At 43.3% G+C, this 23,246-nt stretch overlaps 2 protein-coding genes across 2 annotated transcripts in view; both read right to left on the bottom strand.

Annotated features, from left to right (window-relative positions):
• cables2b (Cdk5 and Abl enzyme substrate 2b) overlaps window positions 1-4,623 on the bottom strand; it is a gene marked incomplete at its 5' end in the record, with an annotated part of 22,156 nt that extends 17,533 nt beyond the window's left edge. Inside the window, one exon of the mRNA XM_080733561.1 lies at window positions 3,971-4,623. Within this exon, the coding sequence (XP_080589687.1) occupies window positions 3,971-4,623 (653 nt within the window). The remainder of the gene's footprint in view (window positions 1-3,970) is intronic.
• Window positions 4,624-8,771: 4,148 nt separating this feature from the next.
• Window positions 8,772-15,765, bottom strand: ccm2l (CCM2 like scaffold protein; the record flags this gene model as incomplete). Its single annotated transcript, XM_080733439.1, has 11 exons — window positions 15,505-15,765; window positions 14,755-14,925; window positions 14,073-14,156; window positions 13,663-13,846; window positions 12,469-13,199; window positions 11,624-11,753; window positions 11,472-11,535; window positions 10,515-10,665; window positions 10,231-10,372; window positions 9,285-9,432; window positions 8,772-8,904 (listed from the first exon to the last, which is right to left on the bottom strand). The coding sequence occupies exons 1-11, from the start codon at window positions 15,532-15,534 to the stop codon at window positions 8,772-8,774; spliced, it is 1,968 nt and encodes a 655-aa protein (XP_080589565.1). The 5' UTR covers window positions 15,535-15,765.
• Between the last annotated feature and the right edge of the window lie 7,481 nt (window positions 15,766-23,246).

The raw sequence follows: 23,246 nt of genomic DNA, 5'->3' as shown, positions 1-23,246 counted from the left end.
CGAAACCGTGAAAGAGAGGCAAACTGAAAATCGTATTGAGAATTTTTCATTTGTAAGTCTCGCACCACGTTCCACGGTCGGTAAGGGGAAATAATTCACCCAAATAATCTCCTCTCATCTCCTCCTCTCTGTACTAGGTCCCTCCTTTTTTCCCTCTACGGTAATCTATTCGGCTATGGTTAAGCTTACAGTAAATAACGACATGTAACATCATGGGAGGTAGGTCATATGCCCTTAGCTTCAGTAACAAATACGATACCAAATAAAACTAAAGCAAACAAACTCAACATCAACAGGTTGGTGAGGGTTGGACAGCCACCATTACATTACACCATCCAATTACACAGCTAAGAAGCAGTGAAATATCCAAGCTCTTAAAATGACAAAACTGACCTCAGAGTTGCTGACTCACTGGAGGACAACTGTTCAGTAGTGTTTAAGGTGGAATTATTTTTACTGACATTAAGCAGACCGTGACCTTTGAAAACCAACGGTCCAGAGTACTGCTCTTCAGACTGGTGAGTGAATTATGAGTGAATCAGTGAATAAATACTAAATGTGGCAAAGGGGGACTCTGTAGTCTGTACAACAAAACATTTTCACATAAGTGAATTCTGCTTTTGCTAATTACATTTCAGCTATCCCGCTTTCAACAGACCAGAGTGATATCCCCTTCAAAAACAAAACAAAGCCATTTACTTGTTAGTGATGTTTGGTTCAATCATCACGATGGTAATGAGCCGTGTTCAACAACTGAACATGCGAAAAGAGGATTTTAACTCATATTTGCGGCAGAACCAGAATCTGTTGTGCGACAAACGGAACTGAGAGAGTGCCTCCATCAATGCAACCCCTATCCCTCCAAAGTACTGTAGATACAGTACAGTACAGGGTGACACAGTCAGTATGTCCTCAGTGTGGTATTTAATAGTTTTATTTTTTATCACTACAGAACTATAAATCCTGGTCATATTGTCCATGGCAACACATAAAAATATATGTGTGCTGCTTTCACTCATTTTAACGGTCTCTGGAAAAGAGTGTGAGTTGTAAATGTGTGTGTATACAATGCTGCCAATTCAAGAGGCTGGCAAGACTTTACACATGCAGAGCTTTGGTCCTCAGTCCTCACCACTGCTGGCTTCTGGCACCGCACTGTAGACAAATATTCTAGGTTTGTAAGACCAGATCACAGTGTCAGTTCAATGGCTACATTGTAAAAGCTTATGTGCATGTAGTTACTAGAGTTCTCAAATTCTGCCCGAACCCGACCATACCCGAACCCGACCCGACATTTAGGGTAGGGTAGGGCCTAAAATGTATGCTAATTAGTCGGGCCGGGTAGGGCCTCTGGCTCAATGAAAAAAGAAAATATTTTACTATTTCTCTGTGATAGAGTAATGAGAACCCGACCATACCCGAACCCGACCCGACATTTAGGGTAGGGAAGGGCCTAAAATGTATGCTAACTAGTCGGGCCGAGTAGGGCCTCGGGCCGACCCAGTTAGGGCCGGGCCTTAATTTTCAGGCCCGTTGAGAACTCTGGGTCACTGGGTCAAACACTGGGTCGGGCCCATTATTATGAGTCTCTTCATTTTTTGTTTTTCAAAAAACATTCCCAAAAATTCAAAGTGACGTGTAGTGAGCTTGTAGATCTGCTATTTCGCTATTTTGGGTCCATGGCAAACTTCTAATTTCTCTTTTGGGTCTTTAGCTAAAAGGTTTGGGAGCCACTGCACTAACACTGCACAGACATACAAACAGACAGACAGACAGACACACACACTTTCTTACTTACACAAATACATTATCGTCGTCTTAAATTTAACTCTGACAGCAGTGAAGAAAATGTAACCAAATAAGGGTCCATTTGGGTCAAATAAGTAAGTAGGCTATATACAGCACAAAGAAAATAGGTTTCCAACCCTGTCGTGACAGTACAGCCGTTAGGGAGGCCTGCACAATATTCACACATGTTGATAACCTTTTTCAAAATATTGTGATTGTGATACCCAGATACATTGTGGACAAAGGTTGATCTTTGTATTCAGATGATGTTTTACTTCTGATTTAGGTTTACAATATGCCTCATACATTGTGTCTCGAGTCCCATTTTAGAAACCGTTCAAAACATATATTGTTTTTGTTTGCAGGCTGTCTGATATTTATCTCCTGAGGACACGTTCTTTCTCTGGGTTAGTAGTACTGCCAAGACAATGACATGCCAATCTGTCAGCACATTCATCACACACACACACACACACACACACACACACACACACACACACACACACACACACACACACACACACACACACACACACACACACACACACACACACACACACACACACACACACAGTTGACCTCAGAGTCTGAAACATTGCCAGTTACTGTGCATCACATATACTGTGCACACTAACACACACCACCATAGAGACAGCAAAGACTGAAATCTTGCCAGCTCAGTTATATCACATTCACACATGCACACACCCCATGCAATGATAGCGAAACCTGAAACACTGCCAATTCAGTCACACTCTCACACACACACACAGCACGCACGCACACACACACACACACACACACACACACACACACTCACACACACACACACACACACACACACACACACACACACACACACACACACACACACACACACACACACACACACACACACACACACACACACACACACACACACACACACACACATCATGCCTCACTTCCCTGTTAACAGAAGCACATTCACATAGCCTACAGCAAGGTAGAAGTCCCTCGGTCTACACCCACAAAACAAATACATGAATATGCAGTAATTCCCCCAATACATCACGTGTCTCTCTGTTTATGTCTCAGTCTGGTTAACAGTGCACAACACCAGCTAGACCTAATTTATACTTCAACATAGGCAGATTTTCACCTGAAAAGCTTGAAATAATGATTTTCTTGGTCTACATATATTTCGCACGCACGCACGCACGCACACACACCCCTACATTATCCTCTTGAATCTAGAATGTGTTTATTTTTATTTTTGTATAACCTCTTCACTGAGCTGTGAATGAAGAGTGAATGTTGGCCTACTATCCACTGCTATCAGATTGTTGGCATGACTGTTATATACAATTACGAGGAGAAATTAATCTCCTGCTGTATTTTGAACTATTTTAGTACCAGTGCATCTCAATATGATACACATCCTCGCTGATTGAAATTCATCCAAATTGACCCTCAAATATCCCTGGTATGAGAGGTAGAAGAAGGCATGCAGTTTATTTACCAGGCCTACTACATTATTTTAGATTCAGCTTCTATTACACAGTAAATATCATGAATTAATTAATTCATTCCATTTGTAACTTCTGAGGACGGGAGTAGCCTACAAATTAAACTATTTCATTTGTATACACTCAGAGTTAAACACTAAGCTTTTTACTGTGTGAGTGTGTACTACTAGTCCCAGTGAAATACCAGTAGTGTACATTTACTAAAGTACTGTACTTGAGTACCATTTTGAGGTGTAATTTACTTGAGTATTTCCAATTTCCAATACTTTTACTTCTACTACAAATATTGTGCTTTTACTCCACTACATTTATTTGAAAACTTTACTAGTTACTTTGCAGATATAAATTATAATATATAAAAAAAAAACACTTTAGTCCTATTTTGGTTATTTGAAAATAGTAGATCTACAAGGCAAGCTCATAACGCATCGCCATGCGAGGCGTTGTGAGCTTGTAGATCTTTTTCAAACATTTTGTACTTTTACTTTTGATAGCCTACTTTAAGTACATTTTGATGCCAACACTTTCATACTTTTACTCAAGTACATCTTGAATTCCAGACTTTTCCTTGAAACAGAGTACTTTTAAATTGCAGTATTGACAATTTTGTCAAGAATTTGAGCACTTTTTCCACCACTGCAGAATACAAACAAACAAACGTTTGGGTGTCTCACCTCTGCCGGGGCTCAGAGGAGACCGAGCCGCAGCTCTGGACGGACAGCAGCGTGGAGGACTTCCGCGGAGGGACAGCTCCAGCTCCCGCAGCGACGGGCGACAGGAGGCTGGCGTTGGACGGGGAGGCGGACAGCAGCAGGTTGCCCTGCGAGGAGAACGAGCCTCGACACGGCGTCCCCGGCAGCAGCACCTCCGCGGAGGAGCCCACGTCGTTGAACCCGGAGTCCGAGGGGAGGACGAGGATGGGGGGGACGCCGAGGAGCCCCAGCCGCGGCGACACCAGCGACACACGGCCGGAGTTCACGTTCCCGCAGCTGACGGAGGTCGACAGGACGCCGCCGGGGAACGTCTCGTACCCGAGAGCCGTCTCCGGGGAGAGCCCGGCGGCGACGGCGCCGAAGTCCTCTCCCTGGAAGTCGACCTCTCTGCGGTGGCAGGCGCTACCTCCATTCTCCACCACAGCACTACTTCGTACGGGCCGTCCGTCCAGCGAAATGTTGCTGAGGAACAGGAGGGCTGCTTGTCTCCGCCGCGAATTCTCCCGGTTTCTCCGGACGTTTTCTCTGTTAGTATTTGTTTTCTTGCCATTGACGGAGGTGGCTAATGCCGCTGTGGTGCTGCCGTGCGGACCGCAGGCAGCGGCCGCCATCATCTCCCACCCTGTCAACACTGCGAGGAGGAAGTACAACAACTCGAGACCCTCACAACTGTCAAAACCTACCCGGCGCGAGAATGGTGCACGCCCCTCCCCTGCTCTCATTGGCTCCAGAGCCAGAGTGGTAGGTAGAGGATGTTTGTGTTTGGCCATGTTTTATGGTTGTAACAGAATAATAATATATTATTTTAAGTAGTAGTAGTAGTAGTAGTAGCAGCCCAGCTGCAGGCCTAATAACCTAAATAATAGCGGGTATATCAAAAGTGTTTACATGGGGGAGAAAAGGCTCCAAGCATCCAAAGCATTTGACAAGTAAGTACATTTCACATGGTTCCATTCAGAAACATTGCAGGGCAGAACCACATTTCGGTTATAATTCACATTGTGTCAAAACAAAAGTATTTTAGACCAAAATATGTTGGACCCAGGGCAGGAATTTCATGAAGGCCATTTTTGGCCATGAAAACTGGGGGCCCCTAAGTTTGGCCTTCTGCCCCTCAAAAATAGAACAGGCCACAACATGGCCTGATGCCCTGCCCATGCACACACTGTGCCAACTGATTGCACAATTTCTCCCCTGATTCTTTCCTGTCAATACAGTTTACATAATTTAAACACACAACAAAATCTCTTTTGTTGAGATTCTGAATGGTCCCACTCATCATACAGAGTCCAGACCATGTTATTTATTGGGATTTATTTGGGATTTGGGCTTTGGGCCTTCAATAAATAAAAACACCAAGGTCAAATGGCATTGCCTCTAAAGTAACAAAATTCCTGGCAAGTGTCCACTGAAAAAACATTATTTCCACCATGTATTATCTTGAAATATAATGTTTATATTGTATTGGCCAATGTTTGTCTACGTTGTAAACATTTTTTAGAGGAAACAATTTTGTATTGTTGGCAAACATCGATGACTGCAGGTTTGTGTTGCAGCAAAAACAATAATTGCCAAACTATCTGTCCTTAAACCTTTAGTTTACAGAGCTGGCCTGGATTGGCTGTTGGCGCTTTGTTATGAAGCCTTGGTGAGGTTCCAGTGTGCTGAGGACCTGCAGTCTAAACACTGCTGAGTGGGCTGCCCACTCCTGGACACAGAGACCACCAGCACAGCCAGGCAGGTTCCTAATCTAATGCCACCAAAACGTGCACATCATTTGTAAAATATTTTGTGAAAATATATACGGTAATAATCAGGGGTGAAAATCTTTTTCAAATATATGTTTTCCATATATTTTGAACCATTTAGTGAAATATGTTTTGCGCGGCATGTGGAATTATAGCTTTATTTGCGTATAGAAAAGCAGACTGACTACTAAGCCTACACAGCAAAGGACTATCACACTTGACTTGACATGCTAGCTAGAGGATAGAGATCTGTGTGTGTGTGTGTGTGTGTGTGTGTGTGTGTGTGTGTGTGTGTGTGTGTGTGTGTGTGTGTGTGTGTGTGTGTGTGTGTGTGTGTGTGTGTGTGTGTGTGTGTGTGTCAGGGTTATAGTATAGTGCATAAACTGTAAATCATCAGATTAGTGCTCGGTAATCCCTGCCATCATCCAGACCATGCTATTTAGCGTCATCATCACCATCACGGCAATATCAGATATAGTAATCTTGTGTACATTGTATATTGTTGCTATTATATTACTATAGTGTACATTGTATTTTCTAAATTAAATATAGTTTTCATCTATCTCTAATGACCACTGAATTGCTTATCTTTATATGTTTAGTCAATAGTTGTAAAAAAAAAAAAGTGAGATGTTTCTACACTGCTGATATATTCACCTTAGTGCACCAACCTCACCAAGACAAATTGCATGTACCTGTATGTGCAAACACCTGCAAACTTAATTCAGATTTGTATCTGACCCCATACATACACACAACACCAGACACACACTGTACACACACACAGATGGTCAGACGGACGGACACACACACATGAATACAGACAGACAGATGGACAGACAGATAGACAGACAGACAGGCTAATGCTCCAAATGTGTATGTACCCGTATTTGTGCTTGTGCGTGTGTGTGTGTGTGTGTGTGTGTGTGGGGGTGTGTGTGGGTGTGTGTGTGTGTGTGTGGGTGTGTGTTTCTATGTGTGTGTGTGTGTGTGTGTGTGTGTGTGTGTGTGTGTGTGTGTGTGTGTGTGTGTGTGTGTGTGTGTGTGTGTGTGTGTGCGCACATGTATTTCTATGTGTGTCTGTGTTTGTGTAGAAGCAATTAACCAATTAGCCTACAGTCAGCGCCCAAGTCAAGGATCAGATTGCCTCATATTTGTGGGCTTGTGTGCATGTGCTTGAGCGCACACCCACAACTTCATTTCCACTGGTATTTCCTTCCTGTCACACATGCTTTCACATAGGCTACAGCTACACACTTAACAACACAAGCAATACACACATTTTGTTTAATTACACATTAAGTAAACGGTACAATCCTGTGTGATCTCTTTCTGCTTCTGTCACTTTTGCACTCTTTGCTCTCTTCAGTTCCCTCCCTCTTTTTCTCTCCATCCCCCACTTGATCACAGTGCAGAAAAGCAGTGCATCATGGGAAAGGTCATGATACCATTACCAATTTGACCAGGTCAGTACAATGGAGGGAGAGAGAGAGATGGGGGGGGGGAGGGGTTAACACTCCTGATTCTGAGTATTCTGTCCCCTGCAAACATCGTTTCTTCTCTTCTCTTAATCTTCTCTTTGAATAAAGCTCTGTCATTTCTAAAGGTTTCTCTTACCTCATGTGCTAATACCACATAGACTGCAGGCTAATACAGTTATTTGAATAGTCTGTCAGACATTAGAATGGCTTGGGTCGCCCTCTTGTGGTGGTTACTGGGTATGATAGTATTTTTGTGTCACCTTTTATCACATTCTTAGAATAATGCTTCTGTATTGGTTTTACAGTTACACTGGGTCCTGAATTATGACTCAACTAAGAGAGGTTCGTGATTTCAATAGAGTGCATATCTATGGTGTCTACCCAGGGTTCTGTCAGTGTGGTGCTTGCTTAGAGAGGTAATATAGTTTTTGCGACTCTTCACATTTGTGGCAGATGCCCCTAAACATGCGATTCAAATCTGGGTATGACTAGATATTGCATGACATATGGTGCTTTTTGTAAGCAACAGACCTGCTCACATATTTTGTAAGGCAATTGCAGGCCAAAAGCAGACCTACAACCTACATCTGACAAGCTATTGGCCCTGAGCCACAAATGGAAAATCATTGCTTTAGGAGACATTGGCATGTGTTCACAATGTAATTTAGAGACAAAGTACAACTGCTCAAATAAATGAAGGGACCAAAATGTTCCCTTAATTCTTTGAGCTTTCTTTGAGCAGTACTACAGTACTGTATATTATACTCAAATACATTCAAATAAATTAAGGGAACATTTTGTTCCCTTCATTTCTTTGAGCAGTATATATTTTATGGCAAAACCCTTGTTACATACACACTATACAGATGTTTACAGATTATCTGTGAAATATTTATTTTTTACATTGGTTGTATCAACATACATTAACCTGGATGTTCTGGATGGGTGTTAGAATATGCAGTCACAAGTAGGGCTGTCACAATTATTACATAATCGTCTAATCGTGATTATTTGACATTATCGCAATTATTTTGTCATAATCGTCATAATCGTGAATGTTGAAAAATGTCAGAAATAGTGGAAATAGCAGATCTGCAAGCTCACAACGCGTCGCTTCGCGACGCGTTGTGAGCTTGTAGATTGGCTATTTCCACTATCAATGTTATTTTTTAAGTACTAACTTGTCAAATATGTCAGTAATGTATTTGTATATTTAGGTCATGTGTCATATCTACCATATGCAACTTCAAAGCCTAAAAGCCAAACAGAAATGTAATTATCAACGACGAATAGACAATTAAATCGTTAATCGCCAATTATTTGAGTGACAATTAATCGTCATGTAAAATGTCATATCGTGACAGCCCTAGTCACAAGCTTGATTTCTTTGCCCAAGGGCACTTGGGGTCAGAGGTAGTAGATGTACACAAATGTACTGTATGTCAGTGTACGTGTATCTCATCTTCTCTTTCTTTCTCCTTCCTTTCTCCTCCTCTCTCTCCCTCCTTGCCCCTCTCTCCACCCATCCCTCTATCATAGATAGTAATCTTCTTCCTCGATGTCGTCATGTGTGTCCTGGAATCCCAGAGCCTGGATGTCATGTGTGATGTCACTCATGCGTTGATTAAACTCCTGTGAGCCTGAAGGCAATGACCAGCTGTCATATCTGTTCAACAACAATCAACATCAAATATTCAATATAATATCAATGGAAGCTACAATATACTGTATTAGGGTAAGTTTCTTAGCGATTATTCTATCGATTACTTTTTAAATGTATCAAATCATGATGACAAATTACAATTTTTATGCATATGTTTTAATTAAAAAATGATAAATCTACAAGCTCACAAGCCTCACGATGCAATGTGATCTTATAGTTTCAGTATTTTTGAAAATGTTAATTGATTCCTTTTTATATTTCATTAAATAATTTACTTTCATTAACTGTTGCACGCCCAATGTCAACATAATATCAACACCAGCTACAATGTATCAATACAGTGTCAACATAACCATATGACATAATGAAATCAAACAACGCACCCTCGCATGGCGGTGGCTGACGTGCTGCTCATGCTGCGTTTGATGCGTCCAAAGCTATCGGTTAGAATGCCCCCCTCTCTGATCCCAATGCCTTCCAGAAACGTCTCGAATGCTCCAACATCCGCATCAGGAATGAACGGACGCATGCCTGGAATAGACCAAATGAACCACTGTTACAAGTCTGGCTCAGGACATAGTAATCTTAACAAAAACATTTTCAAGATTATTTTGAAAATAGCCGATCCGGAAGTGAGCAGAATGACAGGTTACACTGCAAAAAGTGTTAATTTATGTACCGGTAAATGTTTTTATTTTCCGGTCCATTTGACTGATCTACAAACTCGCAACGTGTCACACTGCAATGTATTGTGAGCTTGCACATCGGCTATATTTCACCTATTATTAACAGAATAGGGAAGATAGGATTCATGTGGTTAAGAAGATTAGGGGAAGGATCTTCGTAGGGCTCAATGAGAGAATGACAAACACTGGGTCTGTTAGACACACACAAACAAACACACGTGTGCACACACACACACACACACGGTGTGCGCACACTGTAAGAGGAAGAGGTGGTTTAATGGATGAAGTTGGATTGTGCATAAAAACACACATTAACACAAGCACACAGCAATGCTCTAGGTTAGAGATAAAACAAACTCAGTCTCTCTGTCACACACAAACACACCACCCACCTTTACCACTCATTAGAATTTGTGGCTTTCTTTATAGTGAGAGTCGTTTCAAGAGGTTTTTGTGTGAGGTGTGTGTGTGTGTGTGTGTGTGTGTGTGTGTGTGTGTGTGTGTGTGTGTGTGTGTGTGTGTGTGTGTGTGTGTGTGTGTGTGTGTGTGTGTGTGTGTGTGTGTGTGTGTGTGTCTCTCTCTCTCTCTCTCTCTCTCTCTCTCTCTCTCTCTCTCTCTCTCTATCTCTCTCTCTCTCTCTCACCCAGCAGTAAGAACTTGCGGTTGTCTCCATACAACTGCAGCAAGTCGGAGCAGAAGTGGCTTATGAGAGATGATCCCAGTCTGTACTCCCTCAGTAAGACAGCAAACTGCTGCAGCTCTGCAGGGCTCAGTTTACTACGCAGCTACATGCACGCACACGCACGCACACATACCCACACGCACGGTTACACAGAAACACAGAAGAAAAGATAAAGACAGGAAATGACAATTAGACAAATGTAAACACACAGTAAGAAACACACTAAAAGAAACACACACACGCACCGTGATCATGTACTCCTGCATCAGCAGTAGGGCAGGGTTACTGTCTCCTGGGTCACTGTTTAGACTACGGTGAGAGTCCTGCAGAGAGACAGACGAACTCTCACTGTACGTCTCACTGTAGTACAACTCAAATGCATCCTGAGAGCCATCACTACAGAGAGAGAGAGAGAGAGACAGAGAGAGAGTATATAAAGAACAGATTTTAGGCTTTGTATGCATGTGTTCCTGCCTACGTGCGGGAACAGCATGTACTATCCATGTCGTAACGAAAAATGCCCACAGGATGGTAAGACCTCTCAAAATGGACCTTGTTGGGCCATTGTTCAGGTCTCCATGAGGGAAAAGGTCATTGTCATGGCTAAGAAACATTAGAACTACAACATCTAAAACATGTTGTTTTGACTTCCAACTTAAAGGCATACAACGTAGAATTGCAGATCTGTGTCACTCCCAACTCCCCCCTCTGATATGTATTCGTTGATTAAAGAGAGCACTAACGAGCACTTACCACGTTTGACACTTTTATGGCTTAATCAATCAAGTCAGTGCAAAACCCCTTTGAAGTTCAAAGGGATCAATTAAGATCTCCACGCGAGCTCCCACCCACCTGGCTTCCTTCCCTCGAACATGCCCAATTGTGTTTGTTTAGAATTGGCCAAGCCAAGTCAGATGCATCACAGTGCAGTCAAACCCTAGGCCTAGACTCCTATCGGAGGATTATGAAAGTGTCATTACTCCGACTACATGGCTATGCGTGCGGTTAGGGTTAGGGATAGAGATAGGGTTAGTAATGGGGAGAGTCAGACAAACGCGACGTCGGAGTAATGCATGTCGGAACAACGCTACGCATCCCATTTTCATGACAAATTGCTTTTGACGTCCCCAAGGATATAAAGACATGCTTGCGTGTGTCTGTGTGTGTGCGTGTGTGTCTTTGTGTGTAGTGTTCTTCCTTACTAAGAACTACAGCAGCTGAAGTCATTGTCATAACTGTAAGACATGTCAGTCAAACAGCTGTCACCTGTAGGCAGAGAGAGAGACAGTGAATGAAGAAAAACTCATGTGTAATATCAAACAGTAAAATGATCAAATGTGTTTATTTAACTCACTCCTCTGCAGCCAATAGCGATCAGGCACGGAGTGATGGAAGCCCGCTCTGTCCACACACTCTATAGTTTGATGTCCATAAATGATCTGAAACATCTGACAGATCAAAGAGCAGTACTCCTCTGCCGCGTCCTACACACACACACATGCGCGCGCACGCACGCACGCACGCACGCACGCACGCACGCACGCACGCACGCACGCACGCACGTACGTACGTACGCACGCACGCACGCACACACGCACGCACACACACACACATACACACACACACACACAGTTATATAACATGAAGCATTACATCATATAGGTCAATTCAACACTACTATTTAATAACATCACCATGTGTGTCAGAATGAGTTAGCATCACTCCTTTCAACTGTTCGCATACACTTGCCAGTATAATAAATTACACCACAATATTTTACAAAAATGCCTGTGGGTGTCCTCCCCCCACCCGATGTTTGAGGAGTTTGACTTAGTCTTAGGCCACGTTCAGACGACAACACGCGGTCTCTAGAGAAAACAGCAAAATGTTGTTGCGTTCTCACTTCTTATTGTGCGTCTAGATAGACATACTGTAGATACATAGGGGGACGGGTCGCCATTCCGACACATCCACATTCCGATCACCAGGTTAGCATTCACCAGCGTTGGCAGGTTAGCTATTCATCGGTTATCATTCACCAGCGTTAGTTTTACTGAGGTTAGAGTTAGTGTTAGTTTTACTGAGGTTGGGGTTATGGTTAAGGTTAGGTTTAGATGGTCGGAATAGCGATGTGTCGGAGTGCCGACGTGTAACCGATACATACGTATATATAGATAGATAGATAGATAGATATCTCACTCTGCTCTCCACAGCCAGTAGGACCAGGTTACAATAGGCATCTGGACTGGGCTGAGGTTCCAGCGGGTTGTGGTTCCTCCTCTCCCAGCTCCCGTAGCTCTTCCCTCGCTCCCAGCTCCCCGTGCAGGCCTGCCTCCTCTCCCAGCTCCCCCCTCCGCCTCCCCCGCTACCTCCGGTGCCGCCACCTCCTCCTCCACCCGCTCCTCCTCCTCTCCTCTCCCAGCTCCCTCCTGCCTTGCCCGCTCCTCCCGCCCCCTTCTTCTTGTCCCAGCTCCCCGCGCCTCCTCCCCCCGCCGCTCGGTAGCGTTTCTCCCAGCTGCCCGCGCCTCCCCCAGCTCCTCCTCCCCCCACCCCCCAGCTTCCGCTCATCGGCCTCCGACCCCGGTTCTCCCAGCTGCCCGGTTTGCGACCGGTCGCCTGCTGGGGTCTCCTCTCCCAGCTGCCCGTGACCCTCTTCCTCTCCAAACTCCCTCCTCCTCCCTTCTCTCCTCCTCCTCCTCCTCTCTCTCCTCCTCCTCTGTCCAGGTTCTGGGTTTTGTCCTGGGCATTGTTGTTCCTGCTCAGGGAGGGCCTCCAGTCTAGACCACAGATGGTGTGCCTTCTCTCCATGGTTCCCCCTGCTGGCCTGGGGTCGGCGTTGCAGCTGACCGTCTGGAGACGGCGTCGGTGGCCGTCTCCGGCGTTCCTCTCCAGACTGTCAAACCCGGCGACCACTGTGTCCACGTTCAGACCTTGGTAGGGGTTCAGGGAGTGAGTGTGTGTGAGTGAGTGTGTGAGTGTCTGTCTGTGTCAGTCTGAGCCTATCTGTCCATTAAAAGTAAGCTCGCCCCGGGTCAAATCCGACGACCTTGGAGCGGTCGCCACCATGTATTCCTAAACGTAACCTCAGTAAAACTATGCCTAAAAGCTAACCTTATACTGTAACCTTATTCCTAAATGTAATGTCAGTAAAACTATGCCAAAACCTAACCTATTCCTAAACTTAACCTCAGTAAAACTATGCCTAAACTTAAACCTATTCCTAAACTTGGTGCTCAGTAAAACGAATACAAGAATCGCTCCCAGTGAGCAGTCCGCGAAAACAATTGGGGCGAGCCATCTGGTTGCCTATACTGTATCTGTCTATAGATAGGAATAGAAATATAGTTTCTAATACTGTTGGCTATGTAAAGCTAGCTTCTTGTGTGTGGTTACCTGTCTTTAGCACCAGAAGATGCAGTGCATCATCCCGCAGGTAGGAGGCAGCAGCAATCTCGTGCGTGGGGATTCTCAGCAGGAGTTTCTCGTTGTCTCTCCAGGTGAGAAGCACACAGCGAGCTGACATACTCAGAATACAGTCCTGTTCTACACTCAACTTCAGAGGAAGAACCTTCAACTGCTGCAGAGACACACACAGACAGACAGTTGGTCGGTTGATTGATTGATTGATTGATTGATTGATTGATTCATGCATTCATTCATTCATTCATTCATTCATTTCAAAAACTTTTAATACACATATTTAGATATTGATAAGGTTATCTACTAGGCAATATGATAGGTAATCAACTACTAACCCTGGCAGTGTCCAGTAGTTGTTCATAGATAGGTAATCATCTACTAACCCTCGCAGTGTCCAGTAGTTGCAGTAGTTCATCTCGGCTGGATGGGTTCAGGGAACACGACACCCAGGTCAGGTGACCCAGGAACTAGGAAGAGAGAGAGAAAGTTATGGTCAACACGCTGTACACGCTAGAATGTATTTCTATTCTATTCTATTCTATTCTATTTTTTTTTTTTGTTCTTCTTAATTTTTTATCCCACAATTTTTTCTAACCCATTTTTTAACCAGGTGTCAATTGTCATTACACTCCCTCCCAACCAGGGGAGAGCAACGGATTGACCTCATACTTCCTTCTATGTTTTTCACCTGACACGGGGGAGTTTCCCCAGCTGGACATAGCGCGTGGAAGGAACGCGTTATTCCAACCAGTTCCTTGCAACATGCAAACTCCACACAGAAAGGCCCTTTCACCAAACCCACCTAGGGGTATGAGCACTGATGACACGGAGGAGAGAACACCCCCCAGCGCGCGGCGACCACTATTCTATTCTACTCTACTCTACTCTACTCTACTCTACTCTACTCTACTCTACTCTACTCTACTTTACTTTACTCTACTCTACTCTACTCCGATTTACCTTCTCTCAACCTCTTTTTCTCCTCTCCTGTCCTGTCCTGTCCTGTCCTGTCCTGTCCTGTCCTGTCCTGTCCTGTCCCGTCCCGTCCTGTCCAGGTGTCCTCACCTTCACCTCCTTCTCGATGTAGTCAAAGATCAGTCTGTCGGGGTGGATGAGGTAGTCAGGGGCGTAGAGGGGGACAGTGTGCAGTGGTCTCCGTGGAAACGGACCACCCCTCTCCGCCTGCCTGCGAGCCGACTTAGAAAAGACCAACCGCTTAATGGGAGACACGAAACCCTGGGAGGAGAAGAGAAAGAGACAGAGATAGAAATAGGAGGAGAGGATAGAGAGAAAGAAAAAAAGACGGGATAGAGAGAGATAACAGGAGAAACGTTTGTTTCTGCTTGCTTAGCGCGCGCGTGTGTGCGTGCGTGCGTGCGTGCGTGCGTGCGTGCGTGCGTGCGTGCGTGTGTGTGTGTGTGTGTGTGTGTGTGTGTGTGTGTACGTGCATGTCCATTCAGCCAGTAATTTGACAGCTCTGATTGACAGGAGAATAGAGATCAGTGACAGCTCTCCGCTGAGACTCACAATAGGTCACACACACACACGCACGCACGCACGCACGCACGCACGCACGCATGCGCTCGCTCACACACACACACACGCCACTCACATGTCACTGACGTCTCACATCTCGTACAACACAACATCACATAATTCAATACTGTCAACACAGTACAACAGAATACAATATGATGCAATATAGAATCAAAATCAGTTTAACCACTTTAACCCTACAGTATTTTATACATCGGCTGATTGAAAAGAGCAGATCAACACAACACAACACAACAAAGCAGTACAAATGAAACTCACCTTTTTAGGTTTCTTGGGCTCATATTCCATTGTTGTAGTGACAGGCCTGTTCCTGACTGTGCTGAAGATGATAATGATCTGCTGGTTAGGAACAACACACACACACACACACACTCTGACTGACACACTCCCTGGCTGCGTTTCAGTCTCGTCTGATAGTCTCTTTCATACTAACGTGACAGTTTTTTCCATCTGTCTGTCTGTCTGTCTGTCTGTCGCTCTATCTCTGTCTCTCTCTCTCTTTGCCTGTCTATCTGTTTTTGTCTCCTAATATTATTTTTAGTCTTTTGCGTTTCAGGTTTCTCTTTCTTGTCCTCTCTTTCGCTCTCTCTCTCTGTCCAGACTGTGATTGTTCTGTTTCTCTCCTGTGGCCATGAACACACACACAAGCACGCACGCACACGCGCACACACACACACGCACGCACGCACACGCACACACGCGCGCACACACACACACACACACACACACACACACACACACACACACACTGATAGAACAGGAGAGAACAGGAAGTACAGGAAGTCCACTTCCTGTGTGAGAGGAAACTCCACCAGAGGCTGATAAGGTCCATTCTCTCTTCTGTCCTGATAGCCACACACACACACACACACACACACACACACACACACACACACACACACACACACACACACACACACACACACACACACACAGGAGGAGCGGCATAATTCGGGAATCTGTCGAATATTCAGATGGTTTGTTAAGTTTGATATTGTCCCTCCTATATGACGGAAGCAGAACAGTCATTTGCCATTTGTTGTCCTTTTCAGAGAAACAATTTCACACCGCAGACACAGTGTAGGTATAACACAAGCTGTTATGGCACATAACAGTGCCATAATTAAATGGTCATTTTGGGTATCAGGAATAATTATGATATCTGTCCACCAACAATGCATTTTAAAAGTCATATTGAACCTTTTTTCTGTAAACAAATAATAAAGAGAAAGGAATACAACCCTAGAATGTATGTGGAATAACATAACAGTATTGCTCCTCCTAACAAATTAAATAATGTATTATGAGTGAAATAATATTTTTTATAATCTTTTTGGATCCAGAATGATTGTTTTCACCTCACCACATGAGGGCAGTGTTGTGCCGAGGAGAGGAGAGGAGAGGAGGAGAGGCAGGAGAGGCAGGAGAGGAGAGGGGGGAGAGGAGAGGACTCAACAGAAAAGGATGAGGTTTTGGTGTTTTTGAAGGACACCTTCACAAGACACATCTCATTCACGAAACAAGATCTGATTTGATTGGTAAGCCTATTTATTAATGTTTCCAATGACCATGAACAATGTGGCATTAATTTGCACACAATCAGTCAGCCTGTATAGTGCAACTTAGTGCCCAGCTTCAATCACTAATTTCACTCTTAACTTAAAGTTGAAGGTTTGACAGGGAGGCCGCGTCATTGGACAAGTCCTGTTCCAGCTATGCACAACAATAAAATGTCTATTTCATATGGTAGCATGTTGAGGCCATTGACTAATACTCACCGTACACTTGAGAATACTGCTGACTATTTACAAAGCAAAGCAAAGCAACATTGTTTGTTTGTTCTCAGAGGAGATCAAATCAATGTTTTCCATTAATTTCAGTCACTGTAAAAAACAAATTGCTCGAGACATTCAGAACACAAAATATATCCCTTACCCTATCCCTATCCCTATAATTATCCTTGATTATTGTTAAACTTAACAATTAAGTCAACAAGTTACTTTGTCATTGTGGTTTAATGCAGGCATGGGGTGACTTTCTCTCATTTCATAAATTGGTATCCTGACATAAAATATATATTCTGTTTACCAAAGAGCTAGAAACAAACTGCCACCCCTGTTACTGACTCTGGTCTAGCAATGGTTACTATTTTAATATAGTCCTTTAACCTAAACAAAACCATGCCAAAATGTCATTTACACCACCTTTAAGTCTGCTTGCCTTTTATATTGTTGCCAGGGCATCGACTAGCAAATCAATATGAGCAGACATGCATCAAATTTAGGAACATTCATCATCTGGTAATTATTGGCATTCTTCTTCTGACATACCGTACCTGTGGCATGCACAAAATTGAGGGACTATGAAAGTTTCAGGAAATCTACGTTAGCACCCACAGCGTCCTCGGCAGTAATCGAACCCAGGACTTCTAGCTGTGAAGCGACAGCACTACCGACTGTGCCCATGCTGCTTTCTCAAGAATTAAACACATGCCTAAACCTGTTCTGGGGTGAAAATACTTTGAAACATCCGATCTACAAGCTTGCTACTCGTTGTGAGATCCTAGATCGGCTATTTTTTCTAAAGAGATTGGTGTAGAGTATACTGTAGAGGGAAAGAGAGGTGGGGTGGGGTGGGGGGCTATAGACCCCTGGGGGACTCACTGGGTTTAAGTGATACGTGAATGCGGCCTACTGGCTTTCCAGATAGACCAGTGGTTCTGAACCTTTTCTGGATCAGGGCCCACTGGGGAAATCTCTAAAGCCCACCCTCCTGAGTCCTGACCAGTTTAACATGGCAGCCAGTTAGGTGGTCAGACCGCGGTGCCATGTGCATTTTCAGAGCTTGTTATGATCAGTCAATCGATTGTGTTCCGGCTTGGATCAATGCTCATTGTGATACTGCTAAATAGCAACTTGAAAGTACAGTATACCAGCATACTACGTTGGTTCCATCTGTTTGTCATTCAATGTTATATGAGTATAAAAAAGGACCTCAATTGAAGCCATAGACTTTTTTGGGTGTATCCTTTTAGTTGACCTTGTACCAGCGAACTGTACTGTCATGGAACTGTACCTTTTCCTATGCAAACCTCTAATTAAGTCTTCAATCAATCAATCAATCAATCAATCCATAATGGAACTAATGTAGTATACTTTCAAGGTGCTATTATAGCAGTATCACAATGCAACATCTTCAAGGTTTTAAAGAAACAGGATTACATAGATTAAAAAGAAAACATATTAATGTTATATTTTCATCAAAATCATAGTTTTTGCCAATTATTTGGGGGGCCACTTGCAATATCCCTCCGGCCGAGAGGTTGAGAAGCAGTGATAAACACATCAGAAGTGGTTGCATGGGGTCATGCTGTACCTGCGATTCTTCTGTTACAGATCCCATAACCAGTAGGTCACCCTGACACACAGCTAATAACCTGCCCAGGGAAGAATGAGAGGAAACATGAGCAATGGAGGGGAGGACGAGAGGAGAGAAGAGAGAGAGAGAGAGAGAGAGAGAAAGAGGGAAGGGAAGGGAAGGGGGGAATGATGGAACACTGACTAAAGCCTTTATGGACACACACACAGTATGCATGAGTGTGCATGCATGTGTGCACACACACACACACACACACACACACACACACACACACACACACACACACACACACACACACACACACACACACACACACACACACACACACACACACACACACACACACACACACACACATATGCATGCATGCACGCACACATGCACACACGCACGCGCACACACATGCACTGTCTAGGTCTGTAGGACATGTACTGTACAGTATTATATGAAATTGTTTGTGTGGGTCGTACTGTACTGCACTGTTTGTGAGAATATGATATGTGGGCGTGTGTCTGAGAAAGAGAGAGAGAGATTGAGAGAGAGAGAGAGAGAGAGAGAGAGAGAGAAAGGATGGTGATGTAGTATGATGACTGCGTAATACTTAATGACTTATGAGGAAAGCTTTTGCTGAAAGTAGCAGATTAACAAACTCACAACGTGATGTGATTCTGCAGGCAGGATCTTAACAATCTGCAGTATGTGTTTCTTCAATGATGTGACATTGAGTTTGACATTCTATTTGTTGATGTGATTCCCGGTACTTCAACAAACACACGCACGTACACACACACTCACGCACGCACGCACGCACACGCACGCTCACTCACACACAAACGCACCCCACATCCACATACTGTACATGGAGGCTGAACTGGGTAGTTGAACCTCTCGGTCATGGCTTTGTAATGCCACACAAGTCAAACTAATAGCAGGCAAACACACACGCGCACACACGCACACACAAAACCCCCTCACTCCCACCCCACCTACTGCCATCGTCAGGGTAACCACTCCATGGCGACCATAGGGCTACCGGCTTAACGATCAGCCGGTTACCTAGGCAACAGGAGACAAAGATGGGACATTTATCTTCTGAGTGGCTTTTGCGTTCCCTCTCCCTCTTTCCTCCATAGCTCATCTCTCTCCTTTTCTCCTCAGTCTCTCTCTTTTCTCCTTTCCCCTTTCCTCTCCTTTCTTCCTTCCTTCCTGTCCTTTCTTTCTCTTCGTCTCTCCTTCTCTGTCTCCTTTACTCGCACTCTCTCTCTCTCTCTCTCTCTCTCTCTCTCTCTCTCTCTCTCTCTCTCTCTCTCTGTCTGTTTCACTCCTTCCCATCTGTTTGGCACGTACCCTCATCTTTCTTCATCTCAACTCATCTCTTTCTCCCTCGCTCTCTTGCTCTCTCTCTCTCTCTCTCTCTCTCTCTCTCTCACCCTTTCTTTTCTTTCCTTGGCTCCCTATATTTCTTACTTCTACTTTTTACCACTCCTTGGTTCTGTGTACTTGCCTCCCTATACTGTATCTTTTCCCATCCACTCTATCGCCCTCGTTGCCCTTGTCGCTCTCGTCGCCCTCTTCTCCTCATAGTTCTAAAGTGTGGTGAAGAATGGAGGATCCACAACTGCTGACCTCAGATCAGACATCTTATCTAATAAAAACATATTAAATCACCATGCCATGACAAGCCATGCCATCTATCATACTATGGCATACTATGCCATGCCATATGCAAGGCCATACTATGCAATGCCATGCCAAACTATACCATGTCATGTCATCAGGATATAACCACATATTACAGGTTACATACATACAGTTACATCTTTCAAGTGTATGTATGCTCACCATAGTGCATGCACACACACATGCATGCACACACGCACGCATATACACACCACTACAGTAGTACCTTTGAACGGGTTCATTTGTTTTTTTTTCATGACTTTGACAGCAAAAACTCACATCCGTTTTTGCTGCTGTGTTATGCTGTTATGGTGTGTGTGTGTGTGTGTGTGTGTGTGTGTGTGTGTGTGTGTGTGTGTGTGTGTGTGTGTGTGTGTGTGTGTCTGTAAGTACATCAATCACACCTTATCGTCTACTGTACATTAATGATGTAATTCAGCAATTTCATACATCAATAATACCTCATATACTGTACATTAATAATGCCTCATGTCTACCAGATACCAGTGTGTGTCCAGCGTATACCTTTAACCTTTATCTTACTTACCTATTTTATTTCTCTTTAACACTCATTCAGTGCCAGCATCTTTTCCAATTTGGATGGGTATATGTGCCCACTATGTGCTCAAGATTTGATCACGTTTTTCTTTTTTTTTTCTTTTTTTTTTATGTTTTCTTTTCTTTCTTTCTTTTTTTTTTAGAATGTTCTATTAGATTATGCAATAAAAGACAAAACCCGGTGATTTTTGGGATAGGCACCACGGACATGAAAATAACCACCCAGAAATCTTTGGGATAGGCACCAAATCATGATCAACTCATCCTCAGTGTTAATTTATCCATTTGTAACTCCAAGAGTGTACGCATGGAACCAAATGGTTGTACACTATCAGTTAAATAAACAAAAAAGTATTTTACTAAAATAAAAGCTAAAGCACAAGAATTGCTCAACTAAAGAAATCACACACACACACCAGGTGTCAGTTTTATTGAGGGCCAGAGGGCCATGTTTACTACATTATAGATCCATCTACAGATTTCAGCACAGCTTTGAGTTGTCTGTTTTGTTTTACATCTCTTCACTATTTTCTTTTTCTACTTGTTTTCCGTTATGAAGCAGCTTTATCAAAAAATTCTATAGAACATACATCCCATCCATCCATCCATCCATCCGTCCATCCATCCATCCATCCATCCATCCATCCATCCATCCGTCCATCCATCCATCCAACCGTCCTTACAAACCACAAAACACACACACACACACACACATACACACACACACACACACACACACGCAAGCACGCATGCACACAGGCACAGGCACACACATGTTCTAGTATAGCGCCACTCTAGTTATATACAGATATATAGAATGAGTAAAAAAAAAACAACTATCTATATTTCCATTTGTACATCTTAATATAAGAATCATAGCAAAGACATGTTCACCAGGCAAGTCTTAACAATAGATAAATAGATATAAACCAATACAAAAATAAATAAATCAATAACGAACCCAACATAAATACTCATTGTAATAAAGTAAGGATGGCTGTAATCTTTTTGTTTTACTTTTAGCCTTTTTTGATCAATGTTGCTCTGTTGAAGTCTATGCTTTGTTAGCTAGAAGACAACATGTTATTTTTTTTGTATTTCTTTATTTTGCAATCAGATAAAGCAAGCCTTTTTTTTCTCCTCAGACATGATTGGGTGGTTGGACCCAAGGTGTGGTCTTTATGCTTTTCTGTCATGTTTGACATGACAGTGATTGACATACAGTAATTAAATTAACTGTCAGCACCAATGTTAGAGTCATTATAATCATTATCATTGTTAGCATTATTATCTTTAGCAGCCATTTCTGTTGTCATCAATTAACGCCATGTTCAACCTCACATCACCAGTGAGTAGTAAGAATGACAGAATAACTATTATCTCGTCTATCCAAAAGTATATTTGCCCTTTCGGTAGACAACATCATCATTTAAGTGCATAAGGTAACAGATTTTGGCTGATATGAAATCTAAATTCTTCTCATGACCTTTGACATTTTTACAGACAGAAAGACAGTACTGCTGCTTGTCTTCAGTTGGGGCATCAGTGATGTCTGTTGACAGTTTGATGCTTTACTGCACAAAAGCCACATTTTAGGTTTATTACCATGTACATTATCACCGACTAACTTCTTGGAAGGACAAGAGGCTTTCAGCCAGACGAGAAGGAGCAATAACAGGTCTGTGATGCCCTTTGATGTCCGGGGCTTCATGCACGACACACTGAGCGGATCAGCGTGTGTCCACCGTCAAAGCTTTGTTACCTTGAAGACAACATGATTAATGGTTGTTTTTTTGTTTGTTTGTTTTTTGTTTTATCAGACAAAGCAAGCCTTTTTTTCCTCATCAGACACAACTGAGTGGATTGATCACATCTTTATGCTTTCCTGTCATGTTTGACAGTAATTAAGATAATCATCAGCACCAATGTTAGAATCATTATTATCATTACCATTGTTAGTATTATTGTCTTTAGCAGCCATTTCAGTTGTCATCAATAAGCTACAACATGTATTCAACTTCTTCACCAGTGAGAGCAGTAACAGTGGGTAACCCGCCAAGCCCCGCTCATGCTCATGATGGGATAATTGCAACGATTCCCCATTAACGAGGCATTCCCTGCCTTTCTACACACTGCCCATTGATTAGTCTGTGAGAAATTATTGTTACCCACGAATGGAGTGTTCGTGTTGTAAATGTCAGTACAACTAGAAAGTTATCCTGACAAATCTCTTCCTTCCACAGTTGCTTCAGCAACTTGGCTAAAGGTTCGGTTCTTTGTACACAGTGGGGTAAAGTAACTAAGTGCATTTACCTAAGTACTGTACTTAAGTACAATGTTGAGGTATTACTTTACTTGACTACTTCCAATTGCCAATACTTTTT

Source organism: Nannobrachium achirus (assembly GCF_963921795.1).
Source record: "Nannobrachium achirus genome assembly, chromosome: 9".
Classification (NCBI taxonomy): Eukaryota; Metazoa; Chordata; class Actinopteri; order Myctophiformes; family Myctophidae; genus Nannobrachium; species Nannobrachium achirus.
Note: the sequence above shows the minus strand (reverse complement) of the source record. Positions and strands in the feature narration are given on the sequence as shown.